General features: G+C 42.3%; 2 protein-coding genes and 1 long non-coding RNA gene across 3 annotated transcripts; 1 reads left to right on the top strand and 2 right to left on the bottom strand.

Annotated features, from left to right (window-relative positions):
• Window positions 1–195: 195 nt before the first annotated feature.
• pabpc4 (poly(A) binding protein, cytoplasmic 4 (inducible form)) lies at window positions 196–9,012 on the bottom strand. The gene is made up of 15 exons (XM_071471351.1): window positions 8,349–9,012; window positions 5,797–5,990; window positions 4,693–4,808; window positions 3,533–3,672; window positions 3,354–3,448; window positions 3,135–3,272; window positions 2,929–3,024; window positions 2,548–2,817; window positions 1,820–1,910; window positions 1,564–1,659; window positions 1,290–1,420; window positions 1,108–1,198; window positions 885–1,015; window positions 673–797; window positions 196–583 (listed from the first exon to the last, which is right to left on the bottom strand). The coding sequence occupies exons 1-14, from the start codon at window positions 8,539–8,541 to the stop codon at window positions 696–698; spliced, it is 1,884 nt and encodes a 627-aa protein (XP_071327452.1). The 5' UTR covers window positions 8,542–9,012; the 3' UTR covers window positions 196–583; window positions 673–695.
• A 282-nt stretch (window positions 9,013–9,294) lies between these two features.
• LOC139614190 (uncharacterized) lies at window positions 9,295–9,609 on the bottom strand. The gene is made up of 2 exons (XR_011686920.1): window positions 9,469–9,609; window positions 9,295–9,379 (listed from the first exon to the last, which is right to left on the bottom strand). It is a non-coding gene; the product is annotated as an uncharacterized lncRNA (long non-coding RNA).
• A 3,391-nt stretch (window positions 9,610–13,000) lies between these two features.
• On the top strand, window positions 13,001–17,563 carry tmem54a (transmembrane protein 54a). The gene is made up of 6 exons (XM_071471153.1): window positions 13,001–13,153; window positions 14,482–14,678; window positions 14,990–15,049; window positions 15,425–15,619; window positions 15,740–15,877; window positions 17,168–17,563. Exons 1-6 carry the CDS (start codon window positions 13,141–13,143, stop codon window positions 17,291–17,293), a joined length of 729 nt encoding a protein of 242 aa, XP_071327254.1. The 5' UTR covers window positions 13,001–13,140; the 3' UTR covers window positions 17,294–17,563.
• The last annotated feature ends 109 nt before the right edge of the window (window positions 17,564–17,672 follow it).

The following is a 17,672-nucleotide window of genomic DNA, read 5'->3' on the forward strand; positions in this document are numbered from 1 at the left end:
GACGGATGCCAATTTAGCTACACATGTAGATATTATTTGTGCTTCTCCTGCCATGCCCTGACGGTTCTACCCCTTTACCCTGCCTCGGCCCTCTCTGTCGCACTGCCTTGGTTAAAGGTTTGTCAGATACACACAAACACTCTTGAAAACTGAACAAAACAGGTTACATGTAAGGATTAAATAACACAAGAGTGGTAACCTTGAAGTATCATCCCTTTATTGAGAATACCACACACCCATGATAACATGATAGGATGGAGGAGTCCATCATTTCAAATCAAGCATAAAAATGTCAAGCAAAGAAAAAGAACAAGGCTCATTTTCCTTCTAGAAAAAGGTTTCTCTCCTACGCCACAAAATGAAGGGCCTTCATTCGAGATTCATTTGCATTATTGCTTTTGGTATTACAGAACTAGAAAATTATGAACTGTAATATTTTTCAAAATGTTCAAGTATATTTTAAAATTAAATTTTCCTTTTTTTTTTCATGTTTTTTTTAATTTTTGCATAATACTTCAGATGACTCCCGTGTTTGGAGTCATTGTAGTGTGTCTCTTCCCATCTCCGCTCATTCTTCTGTGCCCTGAAACAACACAATGACTTTTCATTAGTGCCACAACAATGTATCACCACATCAGTATGAATAGTTCGACCGATTGTGTATTATCCTACCAATCTACTACAGCACACGGTGTTCAGGATGTGGCAGCAGCAGCAGAAGAAGCCATGCTGCCCACTTTTTGGGTGGCATCTTTCTTTGCCTGATGGGCCTGTAGCACGGCTACGGCTTCTTCCACCTGTACAAAGATACCATCAAACATGAATAATAATGACACAACGTAGTATATTGAAAGATGGAAGTAAAGATGGAAGTAACCAAGTACCTTTGAACGCAGAGATTCATGAGACTCCAGCATATGTAGCAGTTCAGAGTTGTCAATCTCCAGGAGCATGCCAGTGATCTTTCCTGCCAGGTTGGCATGCATGGCCTGAATCAGTGGGAAAAGACGCTCCCCTATTTATGAAAAGAAACATGAAGGAGAATAAATCAACCTATTGAAAACTGAAAACAATTACAGGTCATTGACTGTGAAATACTCGTCTTACCCAGCATCTGTTTCTGCTCCTGGGGGGGTGCAGCAGCCAGCATGGAGGCTGTGAGAGGCTCCTGGCCCTGAACATGCACAGCTGGCTGAGCCTGGGAAGGACAGATAAAGGGCATAGTAAGGAAAATTACTTGCACTTATTTGCTTAAGGATAAGATGATGTGGTTGATCTTTTGCTCATACCTGCTGTAAGGCAATCGGTTGCACCACCTGGGGGTTGGGGTTACGGACACCGGTGGCATATTTGTAAGGAGGCATGGCTCGGGGGCCTGGGACTCCCATTGAGGGACGAGGAGCCATGGCCTGGCCAGCAGCTGGCGGCAAGGAGAGGAAATGGAGCAGCATTTACACAGTGTCTTAACAACCTCTACTGTACATATAGTGTTAGTATAATCCCAAAGTCTGATACACTAAATTGCTGGTGATCATTGTGGCCATTTGCCACTGGTGAACACACCGCGTGGGCCCTGTGTGCTGCCACTAGGAGTCATGTGTCTCATGCTGGCACGAGGTCCTGGCTGACGCAGTGAGCTGGGTATCCCCTGGAAACCACCTGGGAGTGACAGAGTGACAGAGATGAACATGACATGGGGCACATAAATAATTGCAATGACATTTTATATTTTTTCAAATGGTCCATTACAGTATAATAATGATGTTTAAGTCAATTATGTTACAAATAGATTCACCATCCAATAATGCCACATGCCTACCTTGACCTCTACCACCTTGCTGCTGCCACCGGGGGTTGGGTCGCATTTGGGCCAGCTGATTGGGTGCATAGTATGTAGTCCTATTCTGGGCCTGGTGGACACAAGCAAGAACTGTATCATCAAATGTTATTAGAACATACATAACCACTGACATGACTACTCTTTGTGAAAATAATGAGATAAATAAAATAGAAACTCTGTTCATATTTTGTTGTCAGTTCAGAAGTTTGCCCTGGTGACAAGCAGTGCAAATCCTTCACCTGGAGGAGTTGGGAATTATTAAAGCTTTCTTGCATTCTGAATTCAAATGAAGCATATTAGCATATTTTAAATCTGTTGTGTTGATATGCATTCCCTCTTACCTTAACCTAAACCCAGTCTAAGCTGTAACCCCAACCAGTCTTCTTTTAGGATGATTGCCCCACACCCAAACTATTCTCTACGCTAGAGACCTGCATTGAATATTGTTTTGGTCATTAGCCGCATCAGAAATAAGCTGTCAACACAACACTGAGATCTGTATTATCCCCTTTTAAGCTGGAAAAAATGTTAGCACATAGTCATTATTATTTATTTACATATCCAGTATATGTCGACCAACACTAGCATTCATTCGTAAGCAGTGAGACTGAACTAAAAAAGTAAAGTTGAGGCACCCTCCTCACATTACAAGTAGTTCTGTGATCCATTTGAACAAATGTACATCAAAGCTGCTTTAACTGTCACACCTGTGGAACAGCTGGCATGAAGTAGCCACTGGTGGGCTGGAACTGATTAATGATGGCATTAGCCGGCATGGCCCTCATGCCAGCAATACGCTGCATGTACTGGTTGGTGAGGTGGGCCTTGCGCTCCTCTTTGCGCTGAGCGAGAGCCACGTAGAGGGGCTTGGAGCCGACGATACGTCCGTTCATCTCAGTCACAGCCTTGGTGGCCTCTTCAGGGGACGAGAAGCAGACAAAGCCAAAGCCTTTGGAGCGACCTTCCTCCAGCATCACCTAAAACATAGACAGATTGCCAGTGAGCAGCTTCAGACATACAAATATTATCACTGCTGTCGCCATGTTTATAAGGCAGTGATGTATTATCTCTTTAGTGATTTTACTCACCTTAGCACTTGTAATGGAGCCGAATGGAGAGAACTCCTTACGCAGTTTCTCGTCATCTATTGTGTCATCCAGGTTCTTAATGTAAAGGTTTACACCCTGAAACCAAAGACAATCAGTCATCACACCAAGTCACTTCCTTGATATAACTGAATCAAAATATAACATTGAGTGGATTTAATTTGATCGTGGACCTAGATTCTGCTGACCTGATAACGACTGATCCTCTCCTGTTTCAGCAGCTCGAACTTCCTCTTCAGCTCTGCCTGCCGCTCCATCTTCTTCTGCGCCCGGCCCACAAACACAGTCTTGCCATTGAGTTCAGTGCCGTTCATGTCCTCTACAGCCTTTGGGTGAAGCAAGAATTGTCAGAGGAAATTTCTAAGAGATAAAAATACACTGATCACATTAACATGAGGTCAAAGTACCTTGTTAGCGTCCTCATGCTTCTCGTAGCTAACAAATCCGAAGCCTCTGGATTTGCCAGCGGTGTCTGTCATGACCTTCACGCTGAGGGTTTTACCTGAAAAGGCCAAAAAAGTGGATGTAAGACAGCAGCACGAAACCAAATGAGGAGGACTATTCGATAAACCCAGTCTCACTTTACCATATTTGTCAAAAAGCTCCTTCAGTCGATCGTCGTCCATATCATCCCCAAAGTTCTTGATGTAGACATTGGTAAACTCTTTGGCTTTGGCGCCCAGTTCAGCCTCCCGTTCTTTGCGTGATTTGAAACGACCCACAAACCTGAAAATAGAGATAGCAGCGAAACACACTCATGTAAAACAGTCCTGGCAAAGCTGAGAAAGCAAAAACCAGGCTCCATCTCTTTTGACTTCCTTTTTCCAATCTATAAACACTGGTTATCCGGGTTTCCAGGTAAAGACAGTTCCGCACAGACCTGACCACGCAAGCATGATAAGTAAAAGAGAGCACATTCTTTTACAAAAACAGGGACATCGTTCACAAGACAACTTCACAGCTACATCTCATCGTGTGTGACTCATCATTCCTGGGGTAAACCATGAAAAAAAAACCAAAACCAAAACACTCAACTGCTGTTAATATCACCAGAGGCAGGCAGATATGTTGGCATGCTAGACAACACAGTGACAACCATCATATTTTCTTGGTCCAAGACTTGATGAGGAGGTGGATGGAGAGGGATGGAGGAACAAAGTCTCACAGTACAAAGGAAAGCTGAGGAGGACCAAATGATCTTATATACCTTGCTATGATGACCTCTCCCCTTCCGCCATCCAGTATTGCATTCCTGCATTCGATCCATCACTAAAACACACAAGCGTGGTCATACACACACACACACAAACACTCCAAGACGGGTGACCACCAAGTGGACAAATGAAGCTACAGGAAATGCATCTGGTAGGAAAGATAAGGAAGAGGTTTTAATGTGTTATCTATCTGTTTAGAAGTTATCTTCATACTGGCAGTAGTGAGAGATGAGTTTATTAGTCAGATTATTCACGCACAAACTCACCAACTGAAAAAACACATGAAAAGTCAGTTCACTCAACACAAGTGTAGAACAGACAAGTCAGATTTATACATGAGGCACAAAAAAATATCACAGTTCATATCAATTTGACCCTCATACGCTGTTGCCATCACCTAGTAATCGACCTTCTACATTTGGACAGACATTATCAACACAAACACTACAGTTCACTGACTTTTTCGACACATCTTTAAAAATGACAAGAGGAAACACCAGAATCGTGTGCTCCTAAATGATCAGACACTCACACCTTGCGGTCATTCAGAAGCATGCCGTTCATCTTCTCGATGGCGCGGTCAGCTGCGTCCTGGGTCTCGAAATGGACGAAAGCGTAGCCCTTTGAGCCATTTTCATCACACACCACCTGGAGCACAGGAAGACATGGCGTACGCATATTTTCAAATGCAGGCAGTTCCTTGACTTTAAAAAGAATAGTTGGGCATTTTGGTGAAATATGATTATTCATCCTCATGATTATCCTGCAGAGATTTAGATGAGAAGATTGATACCACTCTCATATATGTCTGCTGAATATAAAGCTACAGCTAGCAGCTTGACTTAGCTTAGCATAAAGACTAGAAACAGGGGGAAATGGGTGGCTTGGCTCTGTCAATCAGAATGTATAATTAGCACACTATATTTTGTTTTGTGTAAAAAAAAAAAAAATTAAAAAAAGCTAATTGCGCTTTAAGGTGTTAAACCACAAATGAAACCACAATTTGGACAGAGTCAGGCTACATTTCCTGTTTCCAGTCTTTATGCTAAGCTAGGCTAACCAGCTGCTGCCTGTGGGTTCACACAGTGGACAGAAGCGATCTATCATCTAACTGTCAACAAGAGAGTGAAATAATGTTACTCCCCAAAATGTGGAGGTGTTGCTTACAGCAGCAGTTGTGAGGACAAATGCTTTCTTCTTTTATCAACTTGCACATCAGCAGCTGACCTCACCACACTTATGATTGTGTAATTACATGCAGGCAGAAAGAGATAAATAGTGATGCTTTTACTTAAAAAAAAAAAAAAAAAAAATATATATATATATATATATATATATATATATATATATATATATATATATATATATATATATATGTGTATATATATATATAATTCGGATGCTTTTAAAGATACGTGTGGGTCGTTTTTAGTTGGTACAAGGAGAGGAGATGGTGTATGAGTTAAATGAGAAAATGACATGCAGAAAAATATTATTCCAATTTCTGATCTAACTTCCAAATCCTAACTTTCAAATCTCCAAGCAGGAACACTTATTCCAAAAGTGGGAGTACATACAGCATTAAAACAATATTCCTGTTTTAAAGTCCCTCAGTGATATTTATAGCAAAGTCTACCTTGCAGGAGAGGATGTTGCCAAAGGCAGAGAAGGTGTCGTACAGGGCTTTGTTGTCGATGGACTTGTCCAGATTCTTGATGAACACGTTGCCCACTCCAGACTTCCTGAGGGAGGGGTCTCTCTGGGACCACATGATTCTGATCGGCTTCCCTTTCACCACGTCAAAGTTCATGGTGTCTAGGGCTCTCTCAGCTGGAGGGAGGAGGGGTGGAGGGAAAGGTCACGGGTGGTTGTTTACATGGAGCCACGAGTCTGAAAACATGTCACTAATATGTATGCCACATGTCATGTGTCCATCATGCGTAGTATTTCTTTCTATTTGCCAAACCATGGTGCCATCCCCTTTGAGCCACAAACACCTGCACTACATTGATAAGGTTCCCAGAGGAGCAACACAAGGCGACAGTGGAGTGTATTAAAACAGTAACAGTTTGTCCTCCTGTGCTGTGTGTCCCCCACAATGGAGAATCCCTGCTGCCAGCCCATCAACAGAGCACGTGCAACATGGTTAAGATACTGCAGTAGACCTTGTGGCTGATGAGCTGTCTACCAGCAGCTGGGACGAGTGTGGGGAGCAGCTGCAGTGGGCAAGCACATGGAGCACACGGCCCTCTTCTCTGACCTACCACATGCTGCTGGGCCACGTCCCACCTATACCAGTGGCAGAGCAGCACACAATACAAACAGGCTAAAACTGTGGTTTTAGGAAATGATGCGTTTCATTTTTCATTTGCTCAAATCAGTCTAACTGATACATACTTTTTTCTCCATCAATTCTTTCTCCGCTTTATTATCACATGGGCTCTTATGTCAGTGTGGGTGCCAAATGCCAAACATCCTTTTGTTCAGTGACTCCACAGTAACACACACAGGCCTGGCTTTCCAGCTAAAAGTGTCTGGTAAACAAAACGGAGCTGCCTTGCGTCTGCTGGCATCAGCAGTTTGGCTTGCAATTGTACTTCACCACCCGTGTGCTCGGAGAAGGTGTGTGATCACTGTCAAACATGTGGACTTCTGGAAGGTTCCCAGTGGGAAATCTTGATTTTAAAAAAGGGCCAAATCATCCATTAAAACACAGCATGAATATTCTAACATTAAGTTATGTTGTTTAGAAAGATGAATAGTGAAATAAGTCAGTGTTGCATAATGCAAACTGTGTCACTTGTTATTGTTAACCCTTTCTGTCATTTAAAGTAGTAGTAGTAGTAGAAGTAAAGTATTATGGACAGGCAAATTTTGGGCTGCTCAGAAAGAAGCTCTATATTTAGAGAGGGGTCCTGAGAGGTATGCGCTGGCATGAAGTGTGAGTCGAGCATTCTCTACCATTGATGGGGAAGAGACACATTCAACAAGAATGCTGATGAACAACACCAGGTCTCATGTGTTTACGCGTACAGCTGAGATGTGAAGAAATCATCTGTGCTGACCAGTTAGCCCCCCCCCCCCCCCCCCCCCCCCCCCAGCCCACATCTACACCTCCAAGAACAAATGGTGTTTTCTCACTTGTGGCTCTCCACACATTGACTCCAGTGAATGACGTTACCACCTTCCTGGAAGTGAGCCAGTTGTAACCTGTCATTACTCCGGCTTTTGCGAAGCAACTTGTGACAGGTGTTGAACATTGATAAACGCAGCAAAAAGGTCCACACAATGTAAACATGATCATCAGGCCTCTGCAGACAACCACAACACCTGCTACTACTATCGCTCCATGCTTTGATACCATTGGCTGTAAATGAAAAAGTCTCACAATAACGACACTTAACACTTCTGATACTTTAGTAGTTATATATTTACATAGATGGCACATTTAAGCATCAGGTCCTCATAGATTCAAAATCAACACACAGATTAAGTGGTGAAGATATTACACAAAAAAATGAACCATATGATTCAACTAATTCCCAACCATTTTAAAAATGAAGCAGGGATTAAATCCAACAACCGGCTTGTCAAGCAGGCCGGTGCTGGGGTTATTGTTCGGCTGCGCTCGTCCCTTTCCTCGCTTTCAGTGAATATAGCAGCAGAGGGCAATGGGAATTTGTTTCACTCAGTGGCCCTTTAAATAGGAGCAGAAATGGGTCATTTTGGGCTGAGTAAGGAGGACCAGCTGAGGATCTTTACATTCCTTAATGCAGTATTATGACTGATGAGCACAAGAGGACTTTTCTGTTGACTTTAAAACATAACTCAAACTAGGTGTGGATGTTAACAATAGTGGTGACTTAAATTTCCAGGAGTATACAAGAACTGGGACATGCTTATTTGGGTCAAATGACTGCTCCAACCAGTCTGAAGAATTACCATGACTGTCCTATGCTAATTTAAACAAAACATTTGATCAAAAAAGCCACAGTTTTTTTTAATTGCACGGTTTTCCTTGATTTGGCATGGCATTATGGGCAGCTTTAGGGCTGACATTGACAGCATATGGTGACATTGTCAACATTTGAAGGATGCATGCTTTCTGCCTCTCAGACCCTCATGCACCGCCGTGTGCACGTAGCATGCTCAGACTGTGCACAAATATCACTTCGCGTCTTCTCTTACCGTCAGCAGGCTGCGAGAAGTTCACATAAGCGTATCCCAGGGAGCGCCGGGTGATCATGTCCCGGCATACCCGAATGGAGAGCACCGGTCCGGCGGGGCTGAATTTCTCATACAGCATAGCCTCCGTGATGTCTGGGTGCAGGTCGCCAACGTAGAGAGAAGCCATCGGATAACTCCCCGTCGCTGTGTTCATATCTCGGACTTGACAAAATAAGTGTATGCGAGGCTTCCCTCAAAAGAAGAGCCGGGAAAATGCCGGTACGGACCGTGCTTCGAGTCCAAGCTGCGCTTCAATCCTCATCCAATGAAGACAGGCTGAGAGGACGGCCGGCTCTCCGATCCAGCCCGCTGAGGAAATGTCAAAGCTGAAAAATCACGATTAAAAAAAAAGAAAAGAGAAATCTCGATGTCTCTGAAGTATTTCTTCCTTTAAAGACGCCAACTTCGGGGTAAGCCCGAGGCCTCCTGTTTATTTTTTTTATTTTTTAAATGAATGTTTTGCGATTTTTTTTTTTAAGCGTTTGTATTTCTTTAAGTATTACGGTACTTTTTTATGAAGATTTTATAGATTTTATATTTTTTATATTATTTTTATTTTAAGTTTTTCCAAGAACAGTGAGTTGGACACTCACGGTTGTTTTGTGGCCGGGGAAAGAGACTGCGTGAGGAAAGCATGGGCACTTTATAGCGAGTCGCGGTGCGGAGGAAATAGTGGCCAGGGTCAAACTTGGGATAGAAAAAAAACACAGCGAGCATGCGGTGTAAAAGGGAGAGAGCACACTGTGCCGGCCTAACTACAGAGCCCAGCTCCCCACAGCGACATCTGGGTGGGAATACAAGGCTTTCATGAGTCTGTGGGCAGGGTTTCATTAGGCTTTTTAAAAAAAGGGGTAATTTACTGATGAGTGGTTTATTATTGCAGAAAGAAAATATTGGAGAAAAGGCATTGAATTTATTATTGCGAGTAAGTTTATTCAGTTAAAGTGCCGTTATAAAATGTTATGAAGAGTTATTCTGCTTTGTTCATCCTCCTGAGGGTAAGAAAAATAAATTAGTGATATTCATATACATAGAATATACTGACATTAGAGTGCAACTGTAACAATAATAAAAATATAACCTCAACAAATCCAAGAAAATTGAGTGCAGCCCTCTCTGCCTGGGTTCCTGTTTTCTTTTAAGCCAGTCCATCCCACATCTTCTGATCCCACCTTTTCCCTCTTGTTGCTTTACCACTTCTTCCTCATAACTCAGCGTCTGGGACCCATCCATGTCTTTGGCAAACTGGATTTTTGAGCGAATTATTGGTTGGACCTCATTTGTTCCTTCTTGGGGCATCACAGCTGCATCTACCTGCATTTGAGCCAGCTCATCTCCCATTTGGTTAAAGTCAATCTGGTTTAGGTCAATCACAGCCACGTCAGCAGGCAGAGGGCTGTTGATCTTGTTTGTGGGTGGGTTCAGGTGAGACTCCTGATCTGTGCTTGAGGGTTGTGGCACAGGAAGGTCATTTGATTCGACACTTGCCTTTAACTGAACTGTGACACCATCTTCAGACTCTGAGCCGATATTGTTGTGCTCAGTATCCTGCACCTGTCCAGGTAGCCAGAGGGTCAGTCTGGCAACTGGGTCCTGACTCACAACCACTACACCTTGTGGAGGAGAGGAGAACTCGCTTCTTGATACAGAAGTACCAGAAATGATTGTGTCATCCGTCACTGCAGCGTCAGACAGCATGGAGTCGGTAACTGGGGAAGGGGTGGTTTGTTGTGGTCCAGAGACATCAGGCACAGCACTCATCTCAATGTCTTTGTCCACAATGACTAAGGGACCAGTGCTGACTGTAGTCTTGGCATCTGAAATGACATGCTTAATGAGCCGCTCAGTTAGAGACCAGACACACCCTCAAGTCCATTTATTATTGCACAACCTGATTTTAAAAAACACACCACACAACCCACTGACCTTCAGGAAGGTTTCTGACTGAAGGGCCTTTACACTTTAAACTACAGCACTCACACACCCCGACATCTCCACTTAGTTCTTCCCATCTGAAATGGAAAAGTCTGAGTAATGAAAGTTACAAAATACAGTTTTGTGTGTTCACCAGTGCTGTACCTTGACTGGATTGCATTGTAGTTGCAGGACTTGGAGCCAAAGGTGACACCCTGGTCTGAGATGAGCACACTACAGTGGATGTACAGCTTCAAGGGGAAAGAAAAAAAAAAAAAAAAAAAAAGTTCATAAGATCATATAGTTGAGCAGCAGAAACCATGTTGTTATTAAATAACGCACACACACACCTCAGAAATGAGATAAGATGTGTTCAGAATAATATTAACCACATCTCCTCTGCTTGAGGCCACAAACTGTACGACGGGATGAGGAGAACCCAATGGGGCTGTGCACCTGGGACAGAGAAATGGTATCTCAGGTGATTATTAGACATAATAGAGAGATGATGAACACCGGACTGGCTGCTTACCCTTTATTCATAATGAGCACGTGCCGAGGTTTAGTCTGAGGCTCAGGGGATGCAGAGACAAAGCAGGACTGGACGAAAAGCTGCTGATCAGGCCTGGTTTTGGAAGAAACCTGGAGGTTGACAAGCTGGCCTCTTTTATAGACATTTGACTCTGCGGCGCTGGTCCAGGATGCTGCAGGAAACAAAAAACATTTGTCTTTACAAATGAAATTCTCAACTTAACAGCATCTTTTTGACTCAGGGTATAACTCACGATTCATGGCTTTGATATTAACGCTCTTGCCAGTCTCTGAAGGTGCCACTGAGGTAAAGAAGCCAGAGTTATCATAAGCCCTGCGGGGAAAAAAAAAAAACAAGCATTTATCTTTCCTTTTTTAGTTGTTGGTGACTATTAACAGATGTTTTGGTACCTAACCTCTTAGGGATGCAGGAGATGTGCACTGTGGAGGGAGTTTGCCACCAGGTGAGAGGTTTTTTGAGATTCAAGTGAAGAGTGTTTGTGAACATCATTAAGCCATTTTGTATCTGCAAGACAGAGTGTGGTTTCAGACAATCCTTCCAGAACGGGTGGAAATAAGATAAAGGAATCTGGTCAACTCACCGCATGTTTAGTTCCACACTCACTAACACTGTAGGTGAAGACAAATTGGTTTGGTCGCTCTCTGTTGCTATAGCAGCCGTCCCCCAGCTGTATCTCCTCTGCAGTCAGCATGACACCATAGGAGCTCTTATCAACCAGCACAGTCAGCCGAGATTCATCACAAAAGACCTGTACTCTGGGAACATTCATGATGGGAGGTAACTCAGCAAGCAGGTGGAAGTCAGGGGTGCGGGTTCGCCAGGAGCTGAAGATGGTGTCATATGGAGTCAAATCAAAATTTCTTTCAAAAGGAAAAGGGATGAGATTTTCAAAAAATCCCGGAAAAGTCGGGGGAAATATGGCATCCTGCTCTGTTATTACTGACTGAGCAGCAAAAACACAGCCACCAAAAATGCAAAGAAATATCTCTATTATCCCCATTGCAAAGCTCAAAGCGGGCCAACCACCCTGTCAACTGCTCTGCCCCACCTGTGGCATTAATAAGGTGCAGCAGCAGGAGGGACAGGTGCTGGCAATCGAGCCAACGAGGCTGACATGTAGTCATGCTGCGTTCAGATGCCTCTCTGAAACCTTCACTCTTAGCACCAGTGCAGCGTGTGAGGCTTTTTGCTCTTTGTGTGTTTATTATTGTCATACAAGAGGCATATACCAAAAAAAAAAAAACACCAAAAAAAACCCTAATCTTTTGTTTATATCATCCTAACTGCAAACATTTCACATATTTAGCATCTCTGACAGCTGAGGTAAATATTTAGGTAACCCAGGACTTCATCATCTGCAATGACAGCAGCATTGGCTGAGAAATTCATCTCCTTACAGTGTGTGTCAGTCATGAATAAATCTGACGTGACTTTGAAACATTTTGTGGTATCACACTGTTGCTGTGATGTTTGAAGATAAAATTGTGCGTGTCATAGATTTACTTCAATTTTTTGTAATTTTATTTGTTTGGTTCAAATTTACACATTACACGTCACATGTTTTCCTTCCTTTCTTAATCTTTTCCCCTGGAAGAACTAAAGAAAAAGTAATAAATAAATGTGCAAATTTAAAAAAAAAAAAAAAGGAAAATAAGAAAATTATACCCTAGCTAAGGAAAAAAAAAAGAAGGACCGCAAATAACAGAGGAGCGCATATTTATAATAATGAGGGTAAACCCTGGGTTCAGAATAACATTTCTACCTCATACATCATCCGAACAGACATTACAGTTACTGACTCTGCAGACATGTAACACACTTACTGACTTTTACATTTGGAAAACAAATAAGAAAGGAAGTAATTAAAAGCAGATCTATCATATTTTTCAAAGTGTAATGCCCTGCACTCATCAAACAAGTAAACAAATACTCAGACAGACAAATGCGAATAAGTGTCTTTCTTTTCCCTTTTATATTTTACTTTGAAGTTTCCTTAAATATGGGCAGTCATTGTAATAGCTGGTGGGAATAGAGCTGCATTATGTCTTAGCAGAAAGATAACCCCCCCACCCCACCCCACCCCCACCCATAGATATGTGACGTCTTCAAAGGCATTGGGGGCGGAGCTTCCGCACAGGTAGGCGGTGGGCGCGGCCTGTGTGCCTGCAGGTGAGCGGCAGAAGAGGAAGACGAGGACCCACCGACAGCAGAGTGTCAAAAAGCTGTCAGAAATGACTTTAATACAGCTTGTACACTAATATGATCTAAGAGGACATAAAATCCACCATGGTATATTTAGGTGAGTGAACTTTCCATGTTCGTTTCAGTAAAGTGACAGACTGCACGGCTATGCTGCGGGACAAGGTTTTCAGGCGTGGTCTGCGCGTTTGTAAACCGGGCGTAGGGAAGAAGAGACACAGCTCACCTTCATTTTTCTGCGTTACAGTGGCAGAACTCAGTGAAGACCTGATAGCTTTCTGTGTGTTGCTTTTTACCAGTAAACACTTGTGCTAGTAACTTGTTGGTTAACTGGATAAGTTATTTAGCCTTACACAGGTGTAGTATTCTATCCAGAGTTTCACCTAATGAAGACTAAACATTTCTGGGCAGCACAGGTTGCAAAGGATTCACGATTATGGGCTGCTGATGGGTTAGATATTGCTCCATACTATAATATAATATAGTATGGGTCTCATACTACATATCTCATCATTATTACCGACCTTAATAAAGTCAAAAGTATCAAACACCCCTGAGCAGAGTGAAACAGTCACGATGACCCTGTGTAACTATCAGGAAAAGTAATAACACATTGGAATATATGATGTTTATATGTTCACTACATGGATAATGTGAATATGATATCATAGGTTTGCACACTACAGTGACAAAATGTTTGCACTGAAATTGCAGCAAACAAACAATATTATGACCTAAAACACAGTGAGTATTTCCACAGCAGCACCCCTCATTATCAGTCCACATCTGACCCCTCAGGCCTGGTGGTGAATGTTTGAACACCCCACCCAAAGCTTTGTCTTGTTTGGTTCAGGAGGGGCTTACATGGACTTTAAGGGTGGGTGCGTCACCTTTCCTCAGAGGAGGGAACAAAATAGTGCAACACAATCCCCATCAGACCCCATCTCTGAATTGCCGCCATAACTGCAGCGTTTTGCTGCACGCAGTGGATGAGATCTTCAGCCATCTCTGCAGGGGTCGCAGATAGTTGTGGTTACTGCCTTATTCTCGAGTGTTGCTGCAGCGTGCTAACCACTGGCCCGCTTCCCTTTTGCTTTGCTGAAACCACTAGGCTCAAAGGAAGGCAGTTCTCATACAAGTTGTCAGTAGTGCAGATGCAGCTTGTCCTATATTTCAGATCGTATTTAATGAACTTATGTGCACGCTGTAATTTCACCTTTACTGCTACTTGGTTCCTGTCAGCAACACACACTGATAGACACAGCTGGTATTTACACACTGTAATTTTGGATTATAGAGTCCCAACAACTCTGACAACAGACCGTTGTACACACAGGAATTAGTTGTTTATCATTTAGATTTTGACAGACGTCGCGATGCTCAGAGCACAGTTAAGATCATGAGATAACATATTTCCACATCCTCTAGGGGTATGCTGTGCCAGCCTCAAGGACAACAAAGCCCTGATGAAGATGGGGCTGGGCCTGGTGCTGGTGGGTCATGTCAACTTTCTTCTTGGAGCACTGGTGCACGGCGCCGTGCTCAGGCACATCAACGTGCACTCTCAGGCCCGGACCATGGTCTACGCCATCTCTAACGTCATTGCCATTGTGGCAGGCTTGGTGGTAAGTGGCAGGACATATGCATAAAAAACTTACAACCGATCTGATATTTATTTTGAACATAGTTACTAAAGTATCAGCAGATAGTGGTTTATAGTAGGTTTTGCCTCACAAGAATGGAAAAATATGAACTGGTTTGTTGCTGGAACATCCATATTTGATCATAAAGCAGCTTATTCCTTTAAATTGTGTCAATGAATGTAAATCCTTAATCCTTAAATAGAGACATTTTGAGCTGTAACATTGTATCATCTATGCATAGTGGAGTATCTGTCTTTTTTTTTACTGAACATGTAACATCTTTTGTCTCCTAGGGAATTATTGGTGGAATAACAGCCATTGTCCTGTCCAAAAACAAGAAAAACAGGATCCTGGTAAATAACTGTTCCACTGGTGTTGTTGCTGCAGCTTCTCCCTCCTCCAGTCCGCACTCACATCTGACAGTTTCTGGCTCCTGTTAGAACTTGCCCTTTGTTTGTGACGGAGTGCATGGTGTGTGGAGATATGGAGGATCTAGTGAAATAGATGACAGTGTATATGAATGCAAATAGAGAATTCATTCACATGTTGGATGTGTTTTGTGGACTCTAGCTGTGATTCCTGCTTCCTGTTCCTACTTCCCTCTTACATCTACCTGACAAAGAGAAGCACATTGTCTGTCATGGGGGAAAATATATTTTACAAATTACATGAACTTTTGTTTTTTTTTACCTAAACACTCAAAGCTTGTTCTCATGTTGTCTTTGCAGCAGTGGGTCCTGTTGGTCTTTGGCTTCCTGGCTGGTCTCTTGGCAGTTGCCTCCACCTTGGGCTTGTCAGTTTCTATGGTAAAAGCCATTATTGATAAAGGCAAGGGGTTACTAACACACTGCAAGTCTTTTAGTAATCCTCAGATTCCTTCCAGCATCACATACGAATGCCCTTTTGACCCCACCCGTATTTATGTAAGTTGAATGGGAATATTTACCCATTGATTTTTGATTTTGACTTGAATTGCTCAAAAAAACTAAATGTTTAATGGTTATGTTATGTGTTGTGGCATTTTATTAAATAATGTTGACCAGGCGACCACCATCATTCTGTGGGTGCCTCTCATCTTGATGTCCGTGGTGGAAATGGTGTTCTCCTTCCGCTGCTTCGCTGCCTGCACTTCGTTCCTCTACCTCTGTCCCTGCAGGAAGAGGCCAATCCAGGCTAAGAGGGTGAGCCACCATCAGATCACTGACGCTGTCGACCTGCAGTGTTTGTCGCAGGCGTGTGTTTGTGTGTGTGTGTTTGTACTGAAAGCATACATAGCTAAGTTATGTAGCCTATGATGTGTCACATTATAATGACATTTGTTCTATTGAATATGAAAAATGTGTTTTGTGTAAATGTAAATAGGACAGTGATAAATGAGGTTTTTCAAAGCTCTCCTCACTAAAGATAAGGTGTAGGTGTGTATACTCTGCACTTTCCCTCCAGAGTCTGTTACTCAGTGTCATACTTTACAGAGTAAGGTTAAATAGCGATATCTTAAAAAGACTATAACAACACTGTAACACTATATTTGGTAAAAAAATATTTACAAGACTTAGTAGTAACTAAGCAGCAATAAAAACATTAGCTCAAGCCAAAATTTTAACAGTGAACACCCCTGGCTTCATTCTATTCTCAAATAGCAATGTGACATTTGTGACACTGAATTTAAATTACAGACAAACAGAAACCAGCGGTTTGCTGACAAGGCAAATTTGACAGGACTGCGTGGTTACTGTGTCCCCCATCTCATGCCGTCTCAGTGCTCGATCACACGGTTTGATCTTGAAAGTGAAATTAATGTAGTAAACTGAAAAAGCCCACATCATGAACAGTGGCTCATTTTAATCCCCATCATTATTAATCTCGGTCTTCACAAATGAATGTAAATGTTTCATTTGTGCTCATGCATTAATTTATTTGTAGGCTTATTATCAACATTGCAGTAACCTTAACATTTAAATTACATTGTTGGCCTGCCTGACCTAATCTTTATAAACAATTATTAAACCTAAAACATATCGTTAACACCATGTATGTGTTGTTGTTCATGACTCAGGTCATCACTTATACAAAAAGTCAGTCTGTATTTACATTTCTTCTCTTGTCAAAACTATTATACTGGAATAAAAACAGCCCCCAGATCATTAGCCAGTCAACCGTTGACAAATGTTACACAGACTGCTGCTGTATGTGGGGAAAAAACAGAGAAACAAACTAAAACCATTGCACCTGGTGGCTGATTTTTAAAGAAACATTCAGGTTTATTGTGGCCTGCTTTTGTCATTTTCCATTGAGATCACAAGTTTGAACAGTCCTCTAGCAGTATTAAGCAATAGCTTCCTGTAACCTTCTTTATACGAAGAAATGTATTCCAATTTGCATAGAAGGTATACAAGTGCACTATATTTGCTCAGCGGAGGTCATGAACTTGCGTTAGCTTTTCTAACATGCCAGTTCATTTACTGTTTCAGGTGCGTATCCAAAGACGCATTGAAACCCCAGCACGAGATCCAGAGATCAGCGCTGAAGCTGAGCCCGCAGAGCAGGATGAACTGCTGGACGGCAACACTGCAGTGGAACAGAACGAATGGCTCTGAAGCAGCGAAACCTGTTGAGATAGGCTGAAAAATGCTGGGATCAATGCGATAAGATGCAACATCATCTGTGAAGCTGTTATATCACGTCTGTTACACACTAAATGTCTGATGAAGACATTTGTGGGACTTAAACCAGGAAGGGCAATCACATTTTATTTTCCTCTGCATTTAAAAGGTGTAATTTTCTTATCTCATAAAATACTAGTTGGTTTGAAATGGTCAGATGTGTTTGTATAGATATGAAAATACAGAAAGGTTTTGTCATCTGTATCTTGACTTCAAAATTCTTTTGTTTTTTTAAAATGTTATCCCCAAACATTTCATCAAACCAGACATATCATTTTGTAATTAATCTTATTTTGAAAAACTCACAACTTTA

This window comes from Trachinotus anak, unplaced genomic scaffold (assembly GCF_046630095.1).
Source record: "Trachinotus anak isolate AG129_WGS33_773 ecotype Australia unplaced genomic scaffold, CSIRO_AGI_Tana_v1 ptg000033l, whole genome shotgun sequence".
Lineage (NCBI taxonomy): Eukaryota > Metazoa > Chordata > Actinopteri > Carangiformes > Carangidae > Trachinotus > Trachinotus anak.

Bases quoted from the DNA above. Each gene is read 5' to 3' on its own strand.
- pabpc4 (XM_071471351.1), bottom strand. From the start codon at position 8,541: ATGAACACAGCGACGGGGAGTTATCCGATGGCTTCTCTCTACGTTGGC. The intron at 1,911-2,547 runs GTGTGACAGTTA...TGTGTCCACCAG, and splicing joins TCATGCCAGCTGTTCCACAG to GCCCAGAATAGGACTACATA. The intron at 798-884 runs GTACTTGGTTAC...ATCTTTGTACAG, and splicing joins ATGAATCTCTGCGTTCAAAG to GTGGAAGAAGCCGTAGCCGT.
- tmem54a (XM_071471153.1), top strand. The intron at 14,679-14,989 runs GTAAGTGGCAGG...TTTGTCTCCTAG, and splicing joins CCATTGTGGCAGGCTTGGTG to GGAATTATTGGTGGAATAAC. The intron at 15,050-15,424 runs GTAAATAACTGT...TTGTCTTTGCAG, and splicing joins ACAAGAAAAACAGGATCCTG to CAGTGGGTCCTGTTGGTCTT.